Source organism: Saimiri boliviensis, chromosome 3 (assembly GCF_048565385.1).
Source record: "Saimiri boliviensis isolate mSaiBol1 chromosome 3, mSaiBol1.pri, whole genome shotgun sequence".
Taxonomy (NCBI): Eukaryota; Metazoa; Chordata; class Mammalia; order Primates; family Cebidae; genus Saimiri; species Saimiri boliviensis.
The window spans coordinates 139,442,708-139,466,322 of NC_133451.1; the positions used below are offsets into that span (position 1 = coordinate 139,442,708).

Sequence of the window (23,615 nt, forward strand, 5' to 3'; positions counted from 1 at the left end):
TTTTTCTTTTCTTTTGTTTTTTGAGGTGGAGTTTTGCTCTTGTTGCCCAGGCTGGAGTGCAGTGGCACGATCTTGGCTCACTACAGCCTCTGCCTCCTGGGTTCAAGTGATTCTCCTGCCTCAGCCTCCTGAGGAGCTAGGATTACAGGCATGCACCACCATGCCTGGCTAATTTTGTATTTTCAATAGAGACGGGGTGTCTCCATGTTGGACAGGCTGGTTTCGAACTCCTGACCTCAAGTGATCCACCCGCCTCGACCTCCCAAATTGCTGGGATTTACAGGCATCAGCTACCACTCCTGGCCCAATTTTCTTTACTTTTTGTAGAGACAGGGTCTTACTGTGTAGGCTGTTCTTGAACCTGTGGCCTCAAGTGATCCTCTTTTCTTGGTTTGGGATTACAGGTGTGAGCCACCATGCCCATCCTTACCAGCTGTTCTTCAAAAAGACTTAAAGCTCTCTTTCATAAACTAAGTCCATAAGTTCATAAATTATAAAATGGTAGTGCTGCTGCCTCCTCCTTTGTGACTACCTTTAGCCTTCAGGTTACCACTTTGTGATTTTTTTTCTCAATATTTTCCTTGATGTTTGATCACAAATTAATTTCACTCTATCAAAAAATATTTGAGATGATGTTCTGAAAATGATCCTGGTCCCTACCTCACTTCCTTTTGGCTCCAATTTTTATTCTTACTGATTTGAGGGATTTAACCTGCGAGTTAAGAATACTGACTGTTGTGAGAGTGTTGAAGTAGTCTTTATAAATCTTTGCTTTCTTCTCTAGTCATGTAGCATTTACTCATTCAGCCAGTTTAGGGATCTAACAGTGAAGAAGATACATAAGGTCCTGCTTTCACGGCTCTTGTATTTGACTGGGAAAAAATAGATATAAGCAAGTAAACAAAATGCTTACAGACTGTGATAGCACCTGGCATTTAGTAGTTTCCCATGATGGTGGCTGTGACTGGGAAATAGGCATCTGTGTGCTGTGCGTGTACCAAGAGCCACAGTAGGAGAATGCCTTGCAAAAGCACTCATCGTTCAAAAAGAGCACACATACACATGTTCCTTATGTTTAGTTAGTCCCTGGTTTAACCATTTCATGCTTAGATGCAACATACGTCTTTTACTTTGTTATTTAGTTACCCAACTTCAAAGAGACTGTCAACAATAATGCTCTTCCTATGGCAAAATTAATATAGCATCAAGCCACTTTCACGGGTGCTATGTTTCTTTTTTCCTCCTTTTTACTCCCCAGGATGAAATGGGATCTAGAATCAAAGAAGCAATAGGTTTTCTCTATACCTGTAAAAGATTAGCTTTTCATCATCGGGGATGATGCAAGCAGGAAAACTAAATGCAAGAAAACAGAGATGAAGCCAGAAAGGACAATTTCTTATTGTAATAGCTGGTTTCTGTTTCATATCACTAAGCAAGATGAGAACGTTTTGCAGAGTTTTATAAGAACAGCTTCCACAGTTCTAAACAATGACCTCACCCTCAATGCCCTTGCCAGGTGCTTAGCCCCACTGTGAAAACACAGGTTGATTTTCAACATGAAGCAAGCCAGAGTATGGAGTGATATTTTCAGGTGACAGTTGGGGCTCTATTGCCCGTAATTAGCACCTCTTAACCCTCAGACTTGCCCCTGCCTTTTTCAGGCTGTTGAAGCTCAAATCCGAAGTTTTGGACAGACGCCTTCTCAGCTACTCATAGAGCCCCATCCTCCCAGAGGTTCTGCCATGCAAGTGGTAAGTGCCATTTTTACTCTCCTTATTTCTTGCCTCTCCTTCAGATCATGCTTGATATTCCTAACAGTCTTTCATTGTGTTGAGTTTCTCTACCACATGTGGGCGTGTTCCTCTTGTGCAATATTTGTTAACCTGCTAACAACAGCAGATGTTATTGCGTTGTCTCCTGGAGTCTTTGAGAAGGTAAATGTTGCTTCAGCGCTCTTGTATGTCATCAGTTCGTGTCTTGTGTTACAGAATTTAAAAGTCCATAATTGTCATGAATCCTCACTGTAGGATAAAAGACTCCAGACATAGGGTTGATGACTTTTCTGGTTTGATCCTCTGAGTTTCTAGATTAGTTTTGCTGTTGTGTTTATTCTTTACATTCCAATATATTTTTCACTTTGGAAATTTTAAAACAAATTCTAATACATAAGATATTGTTACTGAAGGTCAGGGACAACAGTGGGGAGAGAATGATGGTTTGGTATAACAAACCACCCGAAACTTCGTGGCTGAAAACAATATTTTATTTCTCATGATTCTGAGGATTAGATGAAAATCTTTCCTGTTCTTTTTGCCTTGGCTCACTCACACGCTGCAATGGGGCATGCTGATGTAGCCGGGCTTCTCTTTCCACATGGTCTTTTATCCTCAAGGAAGCTAGATCAGGCCACTCCCATAGTGGGAATAGTTCCACAAGAATGAAGACAGGAGCGGCCAGACTTCTTGAGGTTTGCTTTTGAACTTACACATCATTTATGTCACATTTGATTGGTCAAAGCAAGTCAAAAGTCAGCCCAGAATCATGGGTAGGGAAATAGAGTTGAGCTACAAAATAATGTGGCCGTTCTACCTCTGTAGTTCCCAAAATTTCAGGGGAAAATTCTTGAATGAGAAAAAAAATGGAACAGTAACAAATGGAATTGCATGATTAACATAATTCTTAAGGAATAGACTATAGATATTATTTTTTAATTGTGCTTCATAAAAAGAAGTTGCTCATTGCTGTTTTAAATTAAGAATAGAGACTATAAAGTCTGTTCCTGTGAATATAATGAATAATTATATAAAGTCAAATTTCATTTTGTTGCGTAGAGATGGCAGAATTTTGATAAATACTGGGAAGGAAAGAGTAGCAGTGAAGAGAGTAAGAAATAGAGAAGAGGCCCTGCTACCTCTGGCTCTTTTTTCCTTCTTTTTTTTTCCTTTCTCTTCTCCCATCACCTTCTTCTCTGTGTCTTTTTTCCCCCTCTGTGCTCTTTGTCATTTTCTTTCTTCTTCCAGGATTTTTTTTCTCCCTCTTTCTCCAGCAATATGAATTGGCCATCATAAACTATACACATTTTAAAATTGTTTGCCTTACATGTTTTTAAATCAGTAATATCAGATTTAGATGAACATAAAGAGTGACTTTAGTGGGTAAAAGACTACACAAAGAGCAAACATTTAGCAAGAACAATGGAAGATAGTGCCATAAAATAGTAAGAATGATTTATGTTTGCGTTTGGAATTAGCTTTAGTAATAGCTTGCCATTGAGACTCAGGCTGCATTGGTGCTGCTAAATGGAAGCACCTCCCCTGCTCCATTGACTTTCTGCCGGGGTCACTGCCCAGCCTTTCTCCATGGCAGAGGCTTATTGACTCATAGAAGCAGAGCAGCTTTGCTGTCTTGAGGGTGAGAAAGCTGAGAATGCTCATGCTCATATAAGGATGGGAGGCCCTCTTTTCCATTACCTTTATCCTCTAAATTGAATACCTGAACTCCTCTTCAGGCTTGCACAAATTATGTTTTTCGCTTTGTGCATGTGTGCATGGGGGGGGGAAAGGCATTTTAAAAAGAAACCAGAATTGTCAACAAACATACACTGAATCTGGGAAAACTGATGAAATCTAGCTAGCGGTTTCCTACTTGTACCTCAGCCTTGGCTCACAGAGGTGCCCAGGATTAAAAGAGGCTTTGTTTCTCTTATCCCTATTTTACCAGTTGCTCTGCCCATCTGCAGCTGCTGCCATCACTGCCGAGTAGCCCGGTAGGGTTGGGTGGCTTTTCTTATTTCTAGTGCTTCTCATTCATACTCTTGAGCCAAGGATGTGATAGAATGCCCAAGAGAGTTTCCTGCTACTTGCCTGCATCAGGAGCTCTAGTCAGGATGGGTTGTGCAGGGGCAGACTGGAGGGACAGATAATTGCACGAATGCAGTGGACAGCTCTGGATACGGTGTCTGCAGCTTGCTGTGGAAAGTGGCTTTCCTTGTGGTGTGACTTAGAGTTGGCGCACCAGAGTCATTGTGTAAACAAGAAATTCTTCCTATACATTAGAGATTTTTTTCATGTTTTTTAAGGGCATAAACATTGGAACTATTCAATTTGTTAAGCTCTGAAATATGTATGTACTTCCTTTCAGAGAGACTTTATGATTATATTGTACTCTGATTTTCTCTGAGTTTATAAATTGACTTTAGTAAATATTCTTTAAAAACTACATAATTGAAAAATAAGACTTGGTACTTGGAAATGATGTTCATTTCCTTTTCCCAGGATTTCTTTAAAATTAGCTTATGGAATTTTGTTTCATGTTGCTCCTTGTTTTTCATTTTTACCTAATTTCACAGAATTCCTTAAAAACTGTATAAAAAGGTTCTTTGTATGATAAAAACTACTTATTGATACTAGGGTTTTAAAAATCAAAAGCCATATGTTTATTAATTGTTTTTAGTAACATTTGGATGAGTTTCCCTGTTACCCATCAATGCACCCCACCACACCCCCCCCACGCACACACACACACGCACACGAATATAGCAGAAATTAAAGCCACCTCGTGCTGTGTTAAGTGCATGAGCCATAATATACACCAGGTGTAGTAATTAGCAGGCACACGAAGGCTGCCTATTTGTCTGGTTTTGCTGCTGTTGCTGTATCCCCCTGTGTTTTCACACCATCAGATAGTTGGATTTAATTGAGGCCACATCAGATGAGGCATTACTGACACCTTTAATTGAATGAGCATCCAGGGAGGATTAACTCATAATATTGATTGGCTTTTAGCCACTTGCTCAGAAGGGTGTCTGGGTAGCTTATTAGTTGCCTTTATTTACACCTTTATGCAAAGAGTGCAAATAGGAATTCTTAGTGCAATATGTTTTTCTAAGTACTCTTAATAACTTTTTTAAAAGGACTGATAATAAAAATGCAAATGCATTTAATTTTTTATTACCAGTTCTGAATAAATATGTGTTAAATATATGTGCCTCCACATTTGCATATACCTGGTGTTTTGAAATATAGCAGAAGGAAAGCAGCCAGAAGCATTTCATCAAAGTGTTCTAATTCTGAATGATACTAATCAGCTATTAGAAAACAGACATGGTAGGAGAGAATTGCTGAAAATGTACAGTGCAATTACTGTATGATAGCATACTACCCCAAAGTATAAATAAAGCCAATAAATCAGAGCAGTGTTATATATGTCTTGGATTATGACATATGGGTTGTAAGAATGTTCCAAATCCTTAGTAGTCTTCAAGATTTATTTGGTTGCTGGTTATTAGAACAGACAGTGATTCATTTAACATTTTCAATTACTCTCTATTTTTCAAAGGAGAAATCAAAATAGTCTTGAGCTTTAGTTTTGTTTGTTTTTTAACCAATAGGGAAGAGGAGCACCTAGGTATTTCTCTTTATTCTTAGCTACAGCAGAAGGCAGTGGCATTTGCATTACAATAGGCAGTGTTTATGATTTGGTACACTATATAAATATATTGTTTTTACAAGTACATTTAATTATGCATTGCTTTCCAACATCTTTATAATTGTTTGTATATTACATTCATAAGTTCTCTACTGTAATAATATATGCATGTAGTCTAACTATTGTTTATAAATGTATTTGTTTTCATTATCTCTTTATGGTTGTCAAAATCTCCCTGCTAACTCAACACAACTTTTGATGATCTTTGGAAATTACCTTGGCTTGTTTTTATGCCTGTTGTCCATTCTTATTTTTTTTTTTTTAGTGCTAAAAGATCATTATGTGATACATGATAGCAACCAGGATGATTTAATGCAATCCCCAGCACTTTGCCTATGTAGATTCTCAATCAAATCATTCTTTTAGTTTTTCATGGCAGTGGGGAGGGAAAGAGAGCTCATAAAATTTATAAATTTTAAAGTGTTTCTGTTAATGTATTCTACTTCAATCCTCCAAAATTCCGACTAATGACATACATGAATAACAGCCAAATCATGACTGCTGTTTCCACAAGCCTTTCTGCTCACTGCGCTTCCACTTGCAGCTCATGTTAACGTGGCCTTCCTCTTCTTTTCCTGTACCCTCTCTCTTTCTTGTCTCCCTTTGTCTGTTCCTTTTTGTATATTTGGGTCTTGTCATGCCCACTCAACAGTATCTCCTCCTGCAGAGTCCATTGATGTTCACAGACAAAGCCCAGCAGGATGTTATCATGGTCCTCAAGTTTCCCTCAAACTCCCCTGTTACTCACGTGGCAGCCAACACCCAGCCTGGTTTGGCAATTCCTGCTGTAATCACAGTCACTGCTAACAGGTTATTTGCCGTGAACAAATGGCACAATCTTCCTGGTAAGTAAAGAAATACCATTATAAGATATGGTAACTGCTGAACACTGTATAATACACACTTAAATATATCGTATCTCAACATTTAAGCTTTCAATTTTCAAGCGTTAGTCTGAATCAAATTGTTCAATAGTTTGAAAGGCTTAAAAAAGGCCCATGTGAGGCATATAGTACAAATGTCGAAACATAAACTGTTTTTTAGCTTCTGGTGGTTTATCTTTATCCTTGGAGATAAATATTGTTTCTAATACAATATTTTAATATAATGATATTCTATATTCTGTCCGTAAACAGTATATATTTATTTACTTATCAAATGTTTCACTTTTTTACTCATTCATTTTACTCAGTATACACTTGGGGTGTTTTTTGTTTTGTTTTTTTTTTCTAAATTTGTTTGTTTTTAGAGACAGGGCATTGCTCTGTTACCCAGGCTAGAATGAAGTGTTGTGATCATAGCTCACTGTAGCTTTGAACTCCTGGACACAAGCAATCCTCCCGCCTCAGCCTCCCGATTAGTTAGGACTACAGACGCAAACTACCATGCCTGGTTTTTTTTTGTTTTTTTTTTTTTTTTACTTTTCATAAAGATGGGCTTACTATGTTGCCCAGGCTGGTCTTGAACTCCTCGCCTCAAGCAGTCCTGCCTCAGCCTCTTAAAGTGCTGGGATTAGAAGCGTGAGCCACTATGTTCAGCCACAGTAAAGACTTCTGATTGTCTGCTATGTGCCAGAAGTTGTACCTTTTTGTGCTTGGCATGATAATATTGGTAGTATTTGTTCAGGATAATAGAAAAAAAAAAGAACACTTAGATTACATAGCCAAAATACTGCATATCTGTAAGTACCTTCTATTCTTCTATTAATTGTTCAACACAGTTATGCTCAACTGAAATAACCATTAGAATCATGAACAGTGCAGATTTTAAGAAGCATGAAAGTTTATCTGTTCCAGCCATTTTTTGCCAGTGAGGACAATGATCCCAGGGAGCTCGCCTCATTCTGCATGAAATATGCCCAGTCAGTGGCAGAGTTTGAGCCCAGGTTTTCTCACTCAAATTTTATGACCACCCCTCTGTGCTGTATTCTCTCTCATTAGAGCAGGAAAGTTGGGACCTGGATTCAGCACTGTTCTTTTTGGCTACCAGTTAGAATTTTTTGGAAGAAGGAGGAAAATATTTTAAAGTTCTGGAGATTGTAGGCTTTTTTCCCAAACCATTGTTTTAGGTAGGAAAATTTAAGAGATAAATTTTAGTAGTTCATGAAATTGTCATTAAATCTCTGAAGTGTACATAAAGCATCGCTCATTAGAATACCTGATATAGTTGCAAAAATACAAGTTCTTGAACAAAGACCTCATGCCAAATTAAATTCAACAGCTTTCACAAGGGAACAAAATGTACATTCAAACCAAAATTTGGTACATTGACTATGCTCAATATGGTATACCTCCCACAAAGAATCTGTAGTTGGTATTAGAATTGATTAAATATAGCCATTTTCCTACCTATATTGGAAATGAAACAGTGAAAATAAATGCCAATATTTGATGACAAAATAGATTTCAGAAAAGGTAGAGATAGTAAAAATGGAGGCAGGTATATAATGTCTCTGTTATTATGTCCTTTCATTCCTTTTTCTTTAAGTGAACTTCTCTTAACAGAAGTTAGTATGTATGCAAATAACATACTTATATTTTGGGACTAAATATTATAATTTATTTAAGAAGCATTATTTTTTGTTTGTTTCTCTAAAGCATGTTTTCTATTTAGAAGAAAAACATGCTGGTGATATGTTCTATCAAATACACTAGAGGATTTACGTACTCTGTGTGCAGATACCCTTAAAGCATTGAACCAGCACGTGTGACTTCAGGGGCACCACTGATGACGCTTATCCTGGGTGGCTATTTGTGCAGCCCTGAGAACTTCAGTTTAAACAGAGCAACAGCACACATGAGGAGGGGCAAACCTTGCAACAACTAGAAAGCCCTGACTGTTCTCCGGCGCCATCTTTACTTTAGCCTAGGAGGAGCTGGCTTAGAGGGAACTGAGCTGGCTCAACCACAGGGCTCCTAGGTCTCCAGCTGATTTCAGCTTTTAGCACTGATAACCCTAAGTATTGATGACCAAGCTTCTGGCTTTCCCCTTTCCAACAAATCCATGTCCCTCACTAAAAAGCTCGCTTCCCTTAGTACCTAGTGATCAGATACTCTCTTCCCCACTTCCAATTTTTGTATAAATAAATATGTAAAGTGATTTAGGGGTAGAGTCCCACTGCTGGAGTACCACTTAGGATGCATTTAACTGTTCCCAACCCTGGCTCACCTTTCTGTAAGATAGCTGGGGAAACTGCATGGTTCTGCAGATTCTACCTATATTTCTCCTCAATGAGCCATCGTTATGTCTGTAACGTGTCATTAGAGATGTTTGTCTTCACCCTTTCCATACATACTGCCTTTACAGTATGACACAGCAACTCTTCATCAGAAAAATATAAAAAGTGGTAACATGAGAATACACTACATGCAGTTACCTTTCTAGAATGTGATCTCCAATTTGAGCTGCACCTACAACTAAGAATATTAAGCATTTATTATATTAAATTTATGCTCTATTTTAGATATGTTTATATAAATCTAACTTTTCATTCTATCTCTTGCTATCTTTACCTATCACTATGCCTTGATTTAAAACAAACATCAAAATTCCCTGAAAGTTTTTCTTCAGTAAATATCAAGTTCATATATATATATATATATATATATATATATATATATTAATGTTAGGTTCTGTTTCTTTTCTGAGGATCTGTGATTTCCCTAGCTTGTTCATTAGACAGCCAGCTCCCCTCAGTTCTTTGAGTAGTGTCTGATTTAGAAAATAAATCATCTTTAACCTCCCTTCTCTTTCAAGAGACCTTGGAAACCACCAAAAAATAGAGAATAACAGTAGCAAATGTTTATAGAGCATTTTCTAGTTTCTAAGTACTGTTTTAATCATTTTATGTGTATTAACTCAATCTCTTCAACAACCTGAGGATGTAGATTCTTTACTTAGATTGGACCATATAAAACTGCATTTTTTAATAGGTCAAAAGTCAGGTATTGGCATTTTCATATGGTTCAGTCTAACACATCTCACCTATTTTATAGATCAGGAAACTGAAACACAGAGATTACATAACTTGACCAAAGTCATACAGGCAGTCAGTGGCAGAAGTGGGATTTGAGGCATGACCAAACCACCTTAAACCTATTTCACTGCCAGTTTGGTTTTAATGTTTCTATGATCTCAGCTTCTTAGAGAAGTACAGAAAAATTCCTAAGGTATTAGTGTTGATTGACATTGGTATTGCTGGAAGTAAGTGGCACTCTTGGGTAGACCAGAGGCTGTGGAACATTTTTCCTGGTCCTCCCTTGTGAGCATCCTGTGATTTCTTTACCAGCAGAGCCAGTAATCAGCAAAGACAAATACCTTTCTTTCTTTCTTTTTTTAAAGGAGTCATTGTGGTTTCTTTTCTTCAACTACTTTATTTTCTTATACATACTGTAATTTCTAGTGCCAATATTTTACTTAGGTATTTCATCAGTATTAATGACCTTCTAAACATCCTTTAAAAAGTTGGTATTTACTAACTGGAGAAACTATGACAGAGTAAGTTTAACATAATCTAATGAACTTATTGAAATGTACTCCATAGTTAGTTTCAACCCCTCAGAGACAGATAGAGTTTCTAAAATGGTAAGACAGGAAGACTACAAGGTGATCACAGGAGAATAGAAAATTCCAGGCAGCAATTTCTTGATTAGCAAAAGAAAACTACTGAAGTAGCTGCAGAAGCTAGGAGCTGATAAGACCCTGAAAATCCAGGGTGCAGGCCAAGCTGGCTGAGACTGTCTGGACCCAACATGGCACTGAATTTGATCTAGGCTTGACATAGAACCTCATTATATGCTCATTAACATACAAATCACACACCCACCAGTGCCATGACTGTTCCAGTAACACCCATATTTGGTGTAAAAATGGATGGCACCACAGTTGTGAGAAATCACCACCTTTTCCCAGGAATCTTCATAAACATTCCACTCCTTCGTTAAAGAAACCCATAGAGATAGAAACCCCAAACCTCCTTGTACATGACTCTCTCTTGAGTACACCCGCACTCCCCTTTTGAGTGTGTACTTTTTGCTTTGCAATAAATCTCCATAGTTTCACTATTTTCTGATTTGTCCTTGAGTTTCTTCTCACCATGGTTTCAAGAGCCTGCTCACCAGCCAGGGTTGAGGTCCCACTCATTTGGGAACCTCCCCTAACCCACCGCTATCAATGGCATTAAGCAGAGCTCTAATACCAACTAAGCAATAATGTGAATGCTTGTGAGTCTATGAAAAGTAGATACTGAGCAGGGTGAATGGCCGAGTCGTTTGGGGAAAATAGTTTGGAAAGGGGCCCAGAATTTAACTATCAGAACTATGAAGCTGAAAAGATAATCTATTCTGAACCCTGTTTTATGGTTTATGATTTGTGCAAGGTTGCATCAGGTAGTTCCTGATTCCTAATATACTTCCTCTGTACCAAAAGTCCTTCTCCCTTTCACAGTGAAACAGCCTGCAAAACCTCTCTTCAATTATGAAATAAGTATGCCTGAATCCTTAAAACCATTTTGAGAATTGAACAAACTATTCTTAGGATAGATTGATTTTTGTTATTCATTTGCTTCTCAGAGTATTTTTAAATTGAAACCATGGAAATATTAAATATTAATAAAACTTATTTTTAAGCCCTCAATCCAATCTTTAAGAAAATATTTCAGCCAAACGCATTTAACTGAAACATTTATCTGTGGATAGCTTTCTTTATTTTTATTCAAACTTTCAATTGATTGATTTTAAGTGATGGATGAAACATTAAATGTTCTCTGACTTAGAGCTTTCCCTTTCTCCACCATAAATTGGCATTTTTGTGGATCCTTTGTGTTCAGAACTGCCTTTTTAAGAAGAAACAAAAAAATAGTATTTGCTACAGTCAGCAGATGGTTGTCACATTTTGTTTTCAGTGCGCTTTACCACTTAATTTTGTTTTGTTGCAGCATCAGAGGTTGCCAGTCAAGCATCTGCTATAGCTTATGGCCTAGGACTGGAGCCACTGCTGATGGCACATGTTCAGAGCGGCACTAATCTAAAATAAATGTTTAATAAGCTAGCCATAAAAGCACCTGGATTTTTGTTCTTTAAATTTTGCAAAACTGCATGAAAGATTTAGAGATTGGAAACGATTCTACATAAGGTTTGACTTACGCATTTTTATGTAGTTTAGTATATAAAAAATAATGCCTTTTTTCTTTATCTTTTGTGAATTCCAGCTCATCAAGGTGCTGTACAAGACCAGCCGTACCAGCTGCCAGTGGAAATCGATCCTCTCATAGGTCTGTCACTTCCTTCTCTCTTTGCGATTCATTAAGCTCTGTATGGTGGCCCTGAAGTGTAGATTACAGTTGTTTTTCACTTGCTGGTTGCTGGGAATGGAATTTTCCTGATAAACCATTTGCATGCAAATTGGAATGCAATGAGCTGTGGCTATGCTGGTATTTCATCAACTCCCCCTCGTTGGTTTGCCTAATTTGAACAGGCCTAGGACGCGTGTCACTGAAAATTAATATGGATGCTGTAATAATGTGTGATTGAGAATGCGCATGAAGTACTGTCAGGATAATATTGGATCTTTTCATCACTCAGACTTGTTGATGAGCAGGAGCAAGGCACGTTATGATGAATTGGTGCACCGGTAATGTGATGGAGCTCCTTTGCTAGGAAAATTTTCATAATAACAGTGGGGTTCTTAGCAGTACTGTGTTATGAAAAATAAAACTGTAGTGCCAGGGTTTCATCATTAAAGGAGATCAATCCTTTCTTCCTAGACCCTCTGTTCAGTCTGAGGGGATTAATGTGCAATTGCAGAGCAGTTTCAAAGTTGAAATATATTGCCTAGCCAATGGTAGTGTTAAGATATTTGTATTCATTTTCCTAGTGTCCTACAGCCCAATAAATTGCCATTGGAGGTTAAATTTGTTCAGGGGAGAAAAAAATAGGGAGGAGACCAGAAAGAGCCATTGAGATGAAATGAGCATCTGCAGCAGATGACTTAGAATATTTAATTGCTGTTACGCTTTTTGAGTAGATTAGTTGAAATCTCTAGTTTAGCATTTTTCATCCTTACATGTGGGGATTTCAAATGTGGCATCACTAAGAATGTTAAGCCCCGATTTTGAAGTTATTTAATAATATTTAATAATATTGAAGTTATTTAATAATTTTTAGAATAAAAAAACTTGCTTACCTGTGGGGTAATGCTATTGGCATAGATATATAGCTTACAATTTTGTCAGATTTTTCTGGCACAGATAAATTTGTTAGAATTTTAGTGTTTTTTAAAGAAAGCATATGAATGAGCAGTTTTATTATTTTAAAATCCAAGATGTTCCATATATATTACATTTTTTTTTTTTTTTGAGACGGAGTTTCACTCTTGTTACCCAGGCTGGAGTGCAATGGCACGATCTCGGCTCCGCAACCTCCGCCTCCTGGGTTCAAGCAATTCTCCTGCCTCAGCCTCCTGAGTATATTACCATTTTTGTCTTTAAAAACCATTGTTTCAATGGAGAGCTAAATGGCTACCATTAGCAGAATGACTATCAGGATGAACAAAAATAATCTTAAGCTCTAAACCAATTCATTTATTGTATCCCCAAGTATAACCAGAATCTAATATGTAATTATCTATGTGAAGGATAAATACCACTCTGGTTCTTAAATCTCGTTTTTCTTTGGGTAGATATGATTTGCCATATATTTAAAAAAAAAACTAAAATGCTCACTTGGGTAGTTTAAAAGTCAGGAAAATAATGAAGCCCATTTGCTGAGTCATTTAAAGCATGATTTCTGAATTTTAGATCCATCATTTTCTTTGCACCTCCACTTTCTCATGCCCTTCTTCCACCAGATAAAATAAGGACATATTTCCCTTCCACACAGAATCTTACTATGTGCTTTACCCCAGAATATTCTACACTATAAAGTCTAATTAAATGAATTCAGCAATTGTTGTAACCCTTTAGAGTAAGTATGGGTAAACTTTTTTGGTAAAAGGCCAGATAATAAGTATTTTAGGTTGAACATCTCTAATCTGCAAATCTCAAACCCAGACTAGTCCAAACTCTGAAACTTTTTGAAGACCAATGTGACAGCATTAAGTGGAAAATTCCACACCTTACCTCATATGACATACATTAAAAACACAGTCCAAACTTGTATGTCAGTCACAAAATTATTTAAAATATTATATAAAGTTACCTACCTTCAGGCTATATATATATCAGGTCCATATGAAACACAAATTAATTTTGTGTTTAGACTTGGGTGTCATCCCCAAGATATCTCAATATATACAAATATTCCAAAATCTGAAAAAAAAATCTAAATCTAAAATACTTCTGATTCCAAGTATTTCAGATAAGGGAAACACAAGTTGTTCTTAATTCTGCCAGTATTAGCACAGAAGTGACCATAAAGAAAATACAAATAAAGGAACATAGGTGTTTTCTAATAAAGCTATGTATACAAAACCAGGCATGGATCATAGTTTTGCTGTCCCTGCCCGAGATTACTGGTCAACAGACTTTATTCCTCTGCTTCCTAAAGGAATTCTTTAAAACCATGTACCCTCTCAGACATTTTTAAGTTGACATTTATAAGTTTTCATCACAAGTTTAAATGGTTGCAAAGGTTCTAAGTTCTGGCACAGTGTAAAAATTGTTTAATGTATCCAATGGAATCTAAGTATCAGAGTGAATTGATACCCAGTAAACAAAATTTTAATATATCTAACAGAACCTAAATATTAGAGTGAACTGATATTCAATATTTTGTTTCTAAAAAATACATTAAAAACCGTTAACATTTGGAAATTTTACATTATTTTTTATCTTGAATTTATATTTTTATTCTACTTCTCCCAGATAATATTATGTTGTTGATGTTAAAAAATTGATTACCCTATTATGTTTTTGAGCCATAAGAATGTGTTTGGAAAGTTAAGCATATGTATTCAACTTAAATTTTAAAAGTTCCTATCACCATAAGGCTCAACTTTTAAAATAAATTTATCTGTATTGAGTGATTATTACAAATATTAATGTATTTATTATAATTATATTGTTTAATAAATGTTAACATAAAATGAACATTTGATTGGAAATGTATCTTTAATGAAATAGATAGGGCTTTGCCCCACCAGTTAACACATATATTCCTGGATAAATATTATTTAATGCTGCACAAGACAGGATTTGTCAGCAGGTCTATCTTAACTTGTTTTTATAGATGGAACCTCTGAGCAATGTTACTTACTTTAGAAAATAGATGGGAAAGAGCTTTGTTTCAACTGTGCCACTCAAATCTTTGAACTCTTTCTGCATTAGTGGCAAAATTCATATAGCGATCTATTACTAAGAGTTATTTTCATGGTTTATTATTAAATTATCTATAATTTTAACAGTCTGTCATTAAAACTTATTTTTAATTATCTACCAATTGACAGCATGATTGGATCTTCATTCCATTTTATTGAAAGCAGTAAATTGGAAACCACCTGACTTGCAGAATGATTTGATATCTGTGCATTCACTTTTCAGTATCACTTCATCATTTTGAATTGTCCCTTTATTAGGGGCAAGAAATTATATTCTGGGGTAAAGCACATAGTAAGATTCTGTGTGGGAGGGAAATATGTCCTTATTTTATCTGGTGGAAGAAGGGCATGAGAAAGTGGAGGTAAGAGAGGAACGCTCACAGGAGAGTTCTCAGGCAAATTGATTTCAAGCAGTAGAATGTATTAAAATTGAGAAATTAGAAACTTCTGAACCTGTGTATCTCTTAGGAAGTCTTATATCTCCAAGGGTATGCATACCCTAGTTTGAAGACTGCTTATCTAGATAAATATACCTTAGCTGGATGGTGGACTTGGCAGTGTTAAATTACAAGTAAGCACTTGCTTAGAAAATAGTTCATGTGTTTGCTGAAGGGGCATCAGCCTTTGCCCATGGGTACTTTGTGGTCACTCAATTCAAAATTATGTACATGCCCAAATCTGTTGAGGTTCTCCCAAGAGATCACCCCCAACTCCCCAAAAAAGATCGCAAAAGTTTGTATCATAGGAGCAAAAGTCATATAAACACTGACAAGAATAAACATGTCTACAGTTCTCATGTGGAATGAAGTATTGCAGTAACCAGTATAGAAAGTACCACATACGTTGTTTTAATTGCTAGGTTTATTGGAATTTAAAAAAAATTGTATCAAACAACTTCAATGGGATACTTGATTATAATTATTGGACACTGTCTATGTAATAACAATGTGATATCCATAAAAGCTTTTCTCATCTGCCAGCAACTTCCCATTGTTAGAAAGAGAAGGAAAAAAATATTTTCCAACAAGGATTCTGCCTTTTTTACTACTGCTATCACTTTCTAGACCAGTAATCCTCCAAAAACATATGAAGCTTCCATTATGAAATAGTTATCCAATAATCTTAAATAGTTGTGTCCACAGACATTAGCAGAACTCCGCAGTGTTGCACATGTATGTGTACATGTGTGCCATGTTGTATGTGCCATGAGGGCAGCAGATCCATCAGACCTCTGTGTCCCCTGTGGTTCCCATCACAGCACTGGAGAGTATTTTGAATACTTTTTTTCCTTCTGTTTTACATTCTGAGTTTTCTCTGTCCCCTGTGGTTCCCATCACAGCACTGGAGAGTATTTTGAATACTTTTTTTCCTTCTGTTTTACATTCTGAGTTTTCTATTAAACTACCCACATTAACGTAGTTTTTACATGCAATGAATAAAATATAGATATTTTTGTGTGTTTAATTTTTCAAAAAATTGAAACATGATAAAAAGCTTAATAATCAGATGCAGAAGTTTGTTCTGATTTCTGGTACAATCAAATTTCTTTAGCAGCATAAGAATCCTTATTTATACTGGAGGGATGATGGTAAAATAACCCTTAGATCACTAAGAAAGAAAGCTTTCTATTTGGTTGGCCTTAATGCCAAAAAAGGCATCTCGGTGAAGATTTTGTTTCTGATAATGGCACACTTGATGGTGTATTTCTGGACGATTATTACTCTTCCCATGTGCTCGGTGTTGCTCTATGTCTGACCTTTTTCTTTGTGACAAACCCCATCTCAGGTGCTCTGTAGCACTTTGGAAACACACTGCCAAGGCTGTCTTGTTTTATTGCTTAAATAAAGAGTAAGAAAGTGGCAGTCTGCTGTGCTTTGACTTTTTCAATTACAAGAATCTTTAATAAATAGTCATTCTACCCTTTCCTTACATGCAAGTGCAGTTGTAAACAGGGGAAATGGGAGTTCCCATCCAGTCAAATTAAAGACCCGTTAAAGCTGAAGTAGTACAAGATGCTACAATATTTCAAATATATGACATTTAAATCCTAATATCTCTTCCTTGTGACAAAATGTTAAAGGTAATAGATTGTCACAACATGAACCATTCTCATGACAATAAATGTGATGAGATTGTCAGAAACACAAACCTAACTGTGATGCAATCTGGAGATTGTAATCTAGTTTGGTTCTGCCCAAGAGCTAGAAAGCATGTTCTGTGAATTGGGTACTATTTTTAAATTGCAGTGTTATTTTTTCTTTCCTCTAAGCAAAACTTTTTAACTGAGATATTGAATTTAGCTACCCACATTCTTCCAGCAATTGGATATGTTTTCCTACTTGAATTTTCAGTTAGATCAAGTACTGTTATCTGGGAATGTGTCTCCTCTTCTCCCTCACTATAGAATTGCTTTGCCCACGTGGGTTTAATAGTTGTTTTTCCTCCCTATTCTTACAGCCAGCAATACAGGAATGCATAGGAGGCAAATCACTGACCTTTTAGACCAAAGTATTCAGGTGCATTCCCAGTGCTTTGTCATCACTTCAGACAACCGCTATATTCTCATCTGTGGCTTCTGGGATAAGAGTTTCAGAGTCTATTCTACAGACACAGGTAATTTTCATTTTCTTTATCAGTGAGCTAAAGTTTACTATATGTAGCATTGAGAGGCTTAGAATGCATTCTCATCTGCTTCTTTCTAAAAATTATAAAATCCTAATGTTTACAAAATAAGGAGACAAGGGCATTTTCCCTCTTCAAATAATAATCTACTGTATGTAGTTCACTATTAAATTTGCTTCACCATGTTTGTAAGAGACAGTTTTTTATAGTAGGTTTGTGTCCCAAGCTCATGCTTACAGAATAAATGATTCATTTTGAAGGCAAATTCTGGTATGTAAATACCATGCATGAGTAGATGCATAATATCATAGCAAGTGCACATACATAGAAGTGTATTTTGTCACTTTTGTATTATTTAAAGGATTTTCTTTTTCTTATTTGAAAGACTCATTAAGTGTAACTTTTTGCAGTAGGTATCTTGCCTTCACGCAATTCTGCATAGAATCTTGCTGAAATCTACACCATCATGAAGAAAAGTAGCTGACTATTGATTTCATGTGTGACAGGAGCTCCTGTTAAAATATAAAAGTTTTAAGTCTATGTATTCATTTACATGCGTCTCCCTAAGGGACAAACCAGGTCAGCTTAGTCTTATAGAAGATCTGGTTGAGTAAATGTTTATAAATTTTTGCATATAGGAAATTGAGAAACATTGAGAAATTTAATGGTGTCCCTTAAAATATTTTAGAAATTGTTAGAGGATGAAATAAAATTATAGTAAATATATAGTTTAATATTTCAAATAATTAAAATGAGATAGTAATTCATTAGAGCTAATTGATCTACAGTCATGTGTTGCTTAGCAACAGGCATACATTCTGATAAATGCATTGTTAGGGGATTTTGTCATTGTGCAGACATCATAGAGTATGCTTACACAAATTGGGTGGGACATCCCAGAATAATGTAGGCTACATGGGGTCACCTATTTTTCCTAGGCTACAAATCTGCACAGCATATTACCATACGGTATACTCTAGGCAACTGTAACACAATGGTAAGTATCTGTGTATCTAAATACATCTAAAAATAGAAAAGTAGAGTAAAAATATGATAAAAGATAAAAAACATTCCACTGTCTTCTGCAGGTAAAAAATAATAGTAATAATAATAAAAGATGAAAACTGGTTTACCTAATAGGGTACTTCCCATGAATAGAGCTTGTAGGACAGGAAGTTGTGCTAGGTTGACTCAGTGAGTGAGCGGCCAGTGAGTGTGAAGGCCTAGAACATGACTGTACATTACTGTAAACTTTATAAAACTCTGTATACTTAGGCTACACTAAATTTACTTTACAAATTTTTTCCTCAGTAATAATTGGCTTACTGAAACTTTTTTACTTTATAAATTTTTTGATGATTTTAAACTTTTCAACTCTTGTAGTAACACATTGCTTAAAATACACATTGTATAATTGTATAAAAATATTTCCTATATATCTTTATTGTATAGCTTTTTTTCTATTTTAAAAATTTTTAGAAAACTAAGACACAAACATATAAATTAGGCTAGGCCTCCATAGGGTCAGGGTCATCGATTTCACTGTCTTCCACCTCCACATTCCTGGCCCACTGGAAAGTCTTCAGGGGCAAGAACATGCATGGAGCTGTCATCTCCTATGATAACAATGCCTTTTGGAATATCTCCTGAAGGGCCTGCCTGTGCCTATTTTAGAATCAACTTTTTCTTTTTATATGTAGAAAGAGTTTACTTTAAAATAACAATAAAAAGTATGGAATAATAAATATATAAACCAGTAACAGAGTCATTTATTTTCAAGTATATGCACCATACATAATGGTATGTGCTATATCTGTATACCTCTGGCAGTACCGTAAGTTCATTTACACCAGCATCACTACAGATGTGAGTGACGCATTGCACTACAGTGTTACCACAGCTATAATGTCACTACGTGATAGAAATTTTTCAGCTTCATTATAATATCATGGGACCACCATCACATATGTAGTCCATCATTGACCAAAAAGTTGTTATAAAGCTCATGACTATATACTATGAAAGTAGATATTTCAACTGAAACAAAGACCTAGATATATCTTTAATGTTGTAGGAATTGAAAAATCTTTTTAATTGAACTTCCTAGTTATTTAAATGCCTTATGGTAAATCATCTTTCAGTCTTGTTAAAAATCTTTATAAAATGTTTGAGTCCATACTCCTGCCTTAATAAACATAGTACATAGAACAATTAATTTTTGGTTATTCAAGGAGTTTGTTCTTGAACATCTTTTTATCTTTATTGTTTGTTATGTGGAATTGATTATGTGGTTTACTTACAGTTTGCATCTTTATTCTGTAGGTGTAGGAAAGAAAACATCACCATTCAAGCCTTTCTGATTATTTGGGCTTTTACTAGATGTTTAAGTCTATGGGGTGGATTACTATTGAACCTAAAACACTCCTTTAACCTTCTCTAATAATTCAATGGCAAGTTTTCTTAAAATATATTTATTTTTATAAATTTCCTCAGATTTGTCAAATTCAAATATTAGCTTTTCTTTCAGCCATAATAATGATAACCCTTAGCAATATTTGACCTCAAATTGTGCTCTTTTTGCACAAACTTTGAGGTTAAACCTGTCACACCCTTTCACAAGATTTTCTTTCTTTTTTTCTGCTTATTTTAAAGAGACAGTTGGAGTACAGTGGCATAGTTATGGCTCACTGCAGCCTCAAACTCCTGGGCTCAGGTGATCCTCCTGTATTGTCCTCCCAAGTAGCTGGGACCATAGGCACATGCCACTACACCCAGCTATTTCTTGGGTTTTTTTGTTGTTGTTTTTTTTTTTTTTTTTTTTTTTTGGAGTGCAGTGGCATGATTTTTTTTTTTTTTTATTGCATTTTAGGTTTTGGGGTACATGTGATGAACATGCAAGATTGTTGCATAGGTACACACATGGCAGTGTGCTTTGCTGCCTTCCGTCCCCTCACCTGTATCTGTCATTTCTCCCCATGCTGTCTCTTCCCACCTCCCCACCCCCCGCCCCTCCCCCATTTCCCCCCAACAGACCCCAGTGTGTAGTGCTCCCCTCCCTGTGTCCATGTGTTCTCATTGTTCAACACCCGCCTATGAGCGAGAATATACGGTGTTTGATTTTCTGCTCTTGTGTCAGTTTGCTGAGAATGATGGTTTCCAGGTTCATCCATGTCCCTATAAAGGACGTGAACTCATCGTTTTTGATGGCTGCATAATATTCCATGGTGTATATGTACCACATTTTCCCTATCCAGTCTATCATCGTTGGGCATTTGGGTTGGTTCCAGGTCTTTGCTATTGTAAACAGTGCTGCAATGAACATTCGTGTGCACGTGTCCTTGTAGTAGAATGATTTATAATCCTTTGGATATATACCCAGTAATGGGATTGCTGGGTCAAATGGGATTTCTATTTTTAGGTCCTTGAGGAATCGCCACACTGTCTTCCACAATGGTTGAATTAATTTACATTCCCACCAACAGTGTAAAAGTGTTCCTATTTCTCCACATCCTCTCCAGCATCTGTTGTTTCCCGATTTTTTAATGATCGCCATTCTAACTGGTGTGAGATGGTATCTCAATGTGGTTTTGATTTGCATTTCTCTGATGACCAGTGATGATGAGCATTTTTTCATATGTTTGTTGGCCTCCTGTATGTCTTCTTTTGTAAAGTATCTGTTCATATCCTTTGCCCATTTTTGAATGGGCTTGTTTGTTTTTTTCTTGTAGATCTGCTTTAGTTCTTTGTAAATTCTGGATATCAGCCCCTTGTCCGATGGGTAGACTGCAAAAATTTTTTCCCATTCTGTTGGTTGCCGATTCACTCTACTGACTGTTTCTTTTGCCGTGCAGAAGCTGTGGAGTTTGATTAGGTCCCATTTGTCTATTTTGGCTTTTGTTGCCATTGCTTTTGGCGTTTTGGTCATGAAGTCCTTGCCTACACCTATGTCCTGAATGGTTTTGCCTAGATTTTCTTCTAAGGTTTTTATGGTATTAGGTCTGATGTTTAAGTCTTTAATCCATCTGGAGTTAATTTTGGTGTAAGGTGTCAGGAAGGGGTCCTGTTTCTGCTTTCTGCACATGGCTAGCCAGTTTTCCCAACACCATTTATTAAACAGGGAGTCCTTTCCCCATTGCTTGTTTTTGTCAGGTTTGTCGAAGATCAGATGGTTGTGGGTATGTTGTATTTCCTGTGAGGCCTCTGTTCTGTTCCATTGGTCTATATCTCTGTTTTGGTACCAGTACCATGCTGTTTTGATTACTGTAGCCTTGTAGTATAGTTTGAAGTCTGGTAGTGTGATGCCTCCCGCTTTGTTCTTTTTGCTTAGAATTGACTTGGCTATGCGGGCTCTCTTTTGGTTCCATATGAAGTTTAAGGTGTTTTTTTCCAGTTCTGTGAAGAAGGTCATTGGTAGCTTGATGGGAATAGCATTGAATCTGTAAATTACTTTGGGCAGTATGGCCATTTTCACGATGTTGATTCTTCCTAACCATGAACATGGAATGTTTCTCCATCTGTTTGTATCCTCTCTTATTTCGTTGAGCAATGGCTTGTAGTTCTCCTTGAAGAGGTCCTTTACGTTCCTTGTTAGTTGTATTCCTAGGTACTTTATTCTCTTTGTAGCAATTGTGAATGGCAGTTCGTTCTTGATTTGGCTCTCTTGAAGTCTATTACTGGTGTATAGGAATGCTTGTGATTTTTGCACGTTGATTTTGTATCCTGAGACTTTGCTGAAGTTGTTTATCAGTTTCAGGAGATTTTGGGCTGAGATGATGGGGTCTTCCAGATATACAATCATGTCATCTGCAAATAGAGACAATTTGATTTCCTCCTTTCCAATTTGGATACCCTTTATTTCTTTTTCTTGCCTGATTGCTCTGGCTAGAACTTCCAGTACTATATTGAATAGGAGTGGTGAGAGAGGGCATCCTTGTCTAGTGCCAGATTTCAAAGGGAATGCTTCCAGTTTTTGCCCATTCAGTATGATATTGGCTGTTGGTTTGTCGTAAATAGCTTTTATTGTTTTGAGATACGTTCCGTCAATACCTAGATTATTGAGGGTTTTTAGCATAAAGGGTTGTTGAATTTTGTCAAAAGCCTTCTCTGCATCAATCGAGATAATCATGTGGTTTTTGTCTTTGGTTCTGTTTATGTGGTGAATTACGTTTATGGACTTGCGTATGTTGAACCAGCCTTGCATCCCCGGGATGAATCCTACTTGATCATGGTGGATGAGCTTTTTGATATGCTGTTGCAATCGGTTTGCCAGTATTTTATTGAAGATTTTTGCATCTATGTTCATCATGGATATTGGTCTGAAATTTTCTTTTCTTGTTGAGTCTCTGCCGGGTTTTGGTATCAGGATGATGTTTGTCTCGTAAAATGATTTGGGAAGGATTCCCTCTTTTTGGATTGTCTGGAATAGTTTCAGAAGGAATGGTATCAGCTCCTCCTTGTATGTCTGGTAGAATTCAGCTGTGAACCCATCTGGACCTGGGCTTTTTTTGGGTGGTAGGCTCTTTATTGCTGCCTCGACTTCAGACCATGTTATTGGTCTATTCAGGGTTTCGACTTCTTCCAGGTTTAGGCTTGGGAGGTTGCAGGTGTCCAGGAATTTATCCATTTCTTCCAGGTTTACTAGTTTATGTGCATAGAGTTGTTTGTAATAATCTCTGATGATGGTTTGGATTTCTGTGGAATCTGTGGTGATATCCCCTTTATCGTTTTTTATTGCATCAATTTGGTTATTCTCTCTTTTCTTTTTTATTAATCTGGCTAGTGGTCTGTCTATTTTGTTGATCTTTTCAAAAAACCAGCTCCTGGATTTATTGATTTTTTGAAGAGTTTTTTGTGTCTCTATTTCCTTCAGTTCTGCTCTGATCTTAGTTATTTCCTGTCTTCTGCTAGGTTTTGAGTTTTTTTGATCTTGCTCCTCTAGCTCTTTCAATTTTGATGATAGGGTGTCAATTTTAGATCTCTCCTTTCTTCTCATGTGGGCACTCATTGCTATATATTTTCCTCTAGAGACTGCTTTAAATGTGTCCCAGAGATTCTGGTATGTTGTGTCTTCGTTCTCATTGGTTTCGAAGAACATCTTTATTTCTGCCTTCATTTCATTGTTTATCCAGTCAACATTCAAGAGCAAGTTGTTCAGTTTCCATGAAGCTGTGCGGTTCTGAGTTAGTTTCTGCATT

General features: G+C 36.6%; 1 protein-coding gene across 4 annotated transcripts in view; it reads left to right on the plus strand.

Moving 5' to 3' along the window:
- The window catches only part of LRBA (LPS responsive beige-like anchor protein), a 746,578-nt gene that overhangs the window by 678,342 nt on the left and 44,621 nt on the right, over positions 1–23,615 (plus strand). For 3 of the 4 annotated variants that reach the window (XM_074396837.1, XM_074396836.1, XM_074396838.1), the window contains 4 exons: positions 1,662–1,751; positions 6,140–6,332; positions 11,696–11,758; positions 17,257–17,412. In XM_074396837.1, coding sequence (XP_074252938.1) covers positions 1,662–1,751; positions 6,140–6,332; positions 11,696–11,758; positions 17,257–17,412 — 502 coding nt within the window. The remainder of the gene's footprint in view (positions 1–1,661; positions 1,752–6,139; positions 6,333–11,695; positions 11,759–17,256; positions 17,413–23,615) is intronic. The other variant, XM_010338615.3, reaches the window with a different exon arrangement.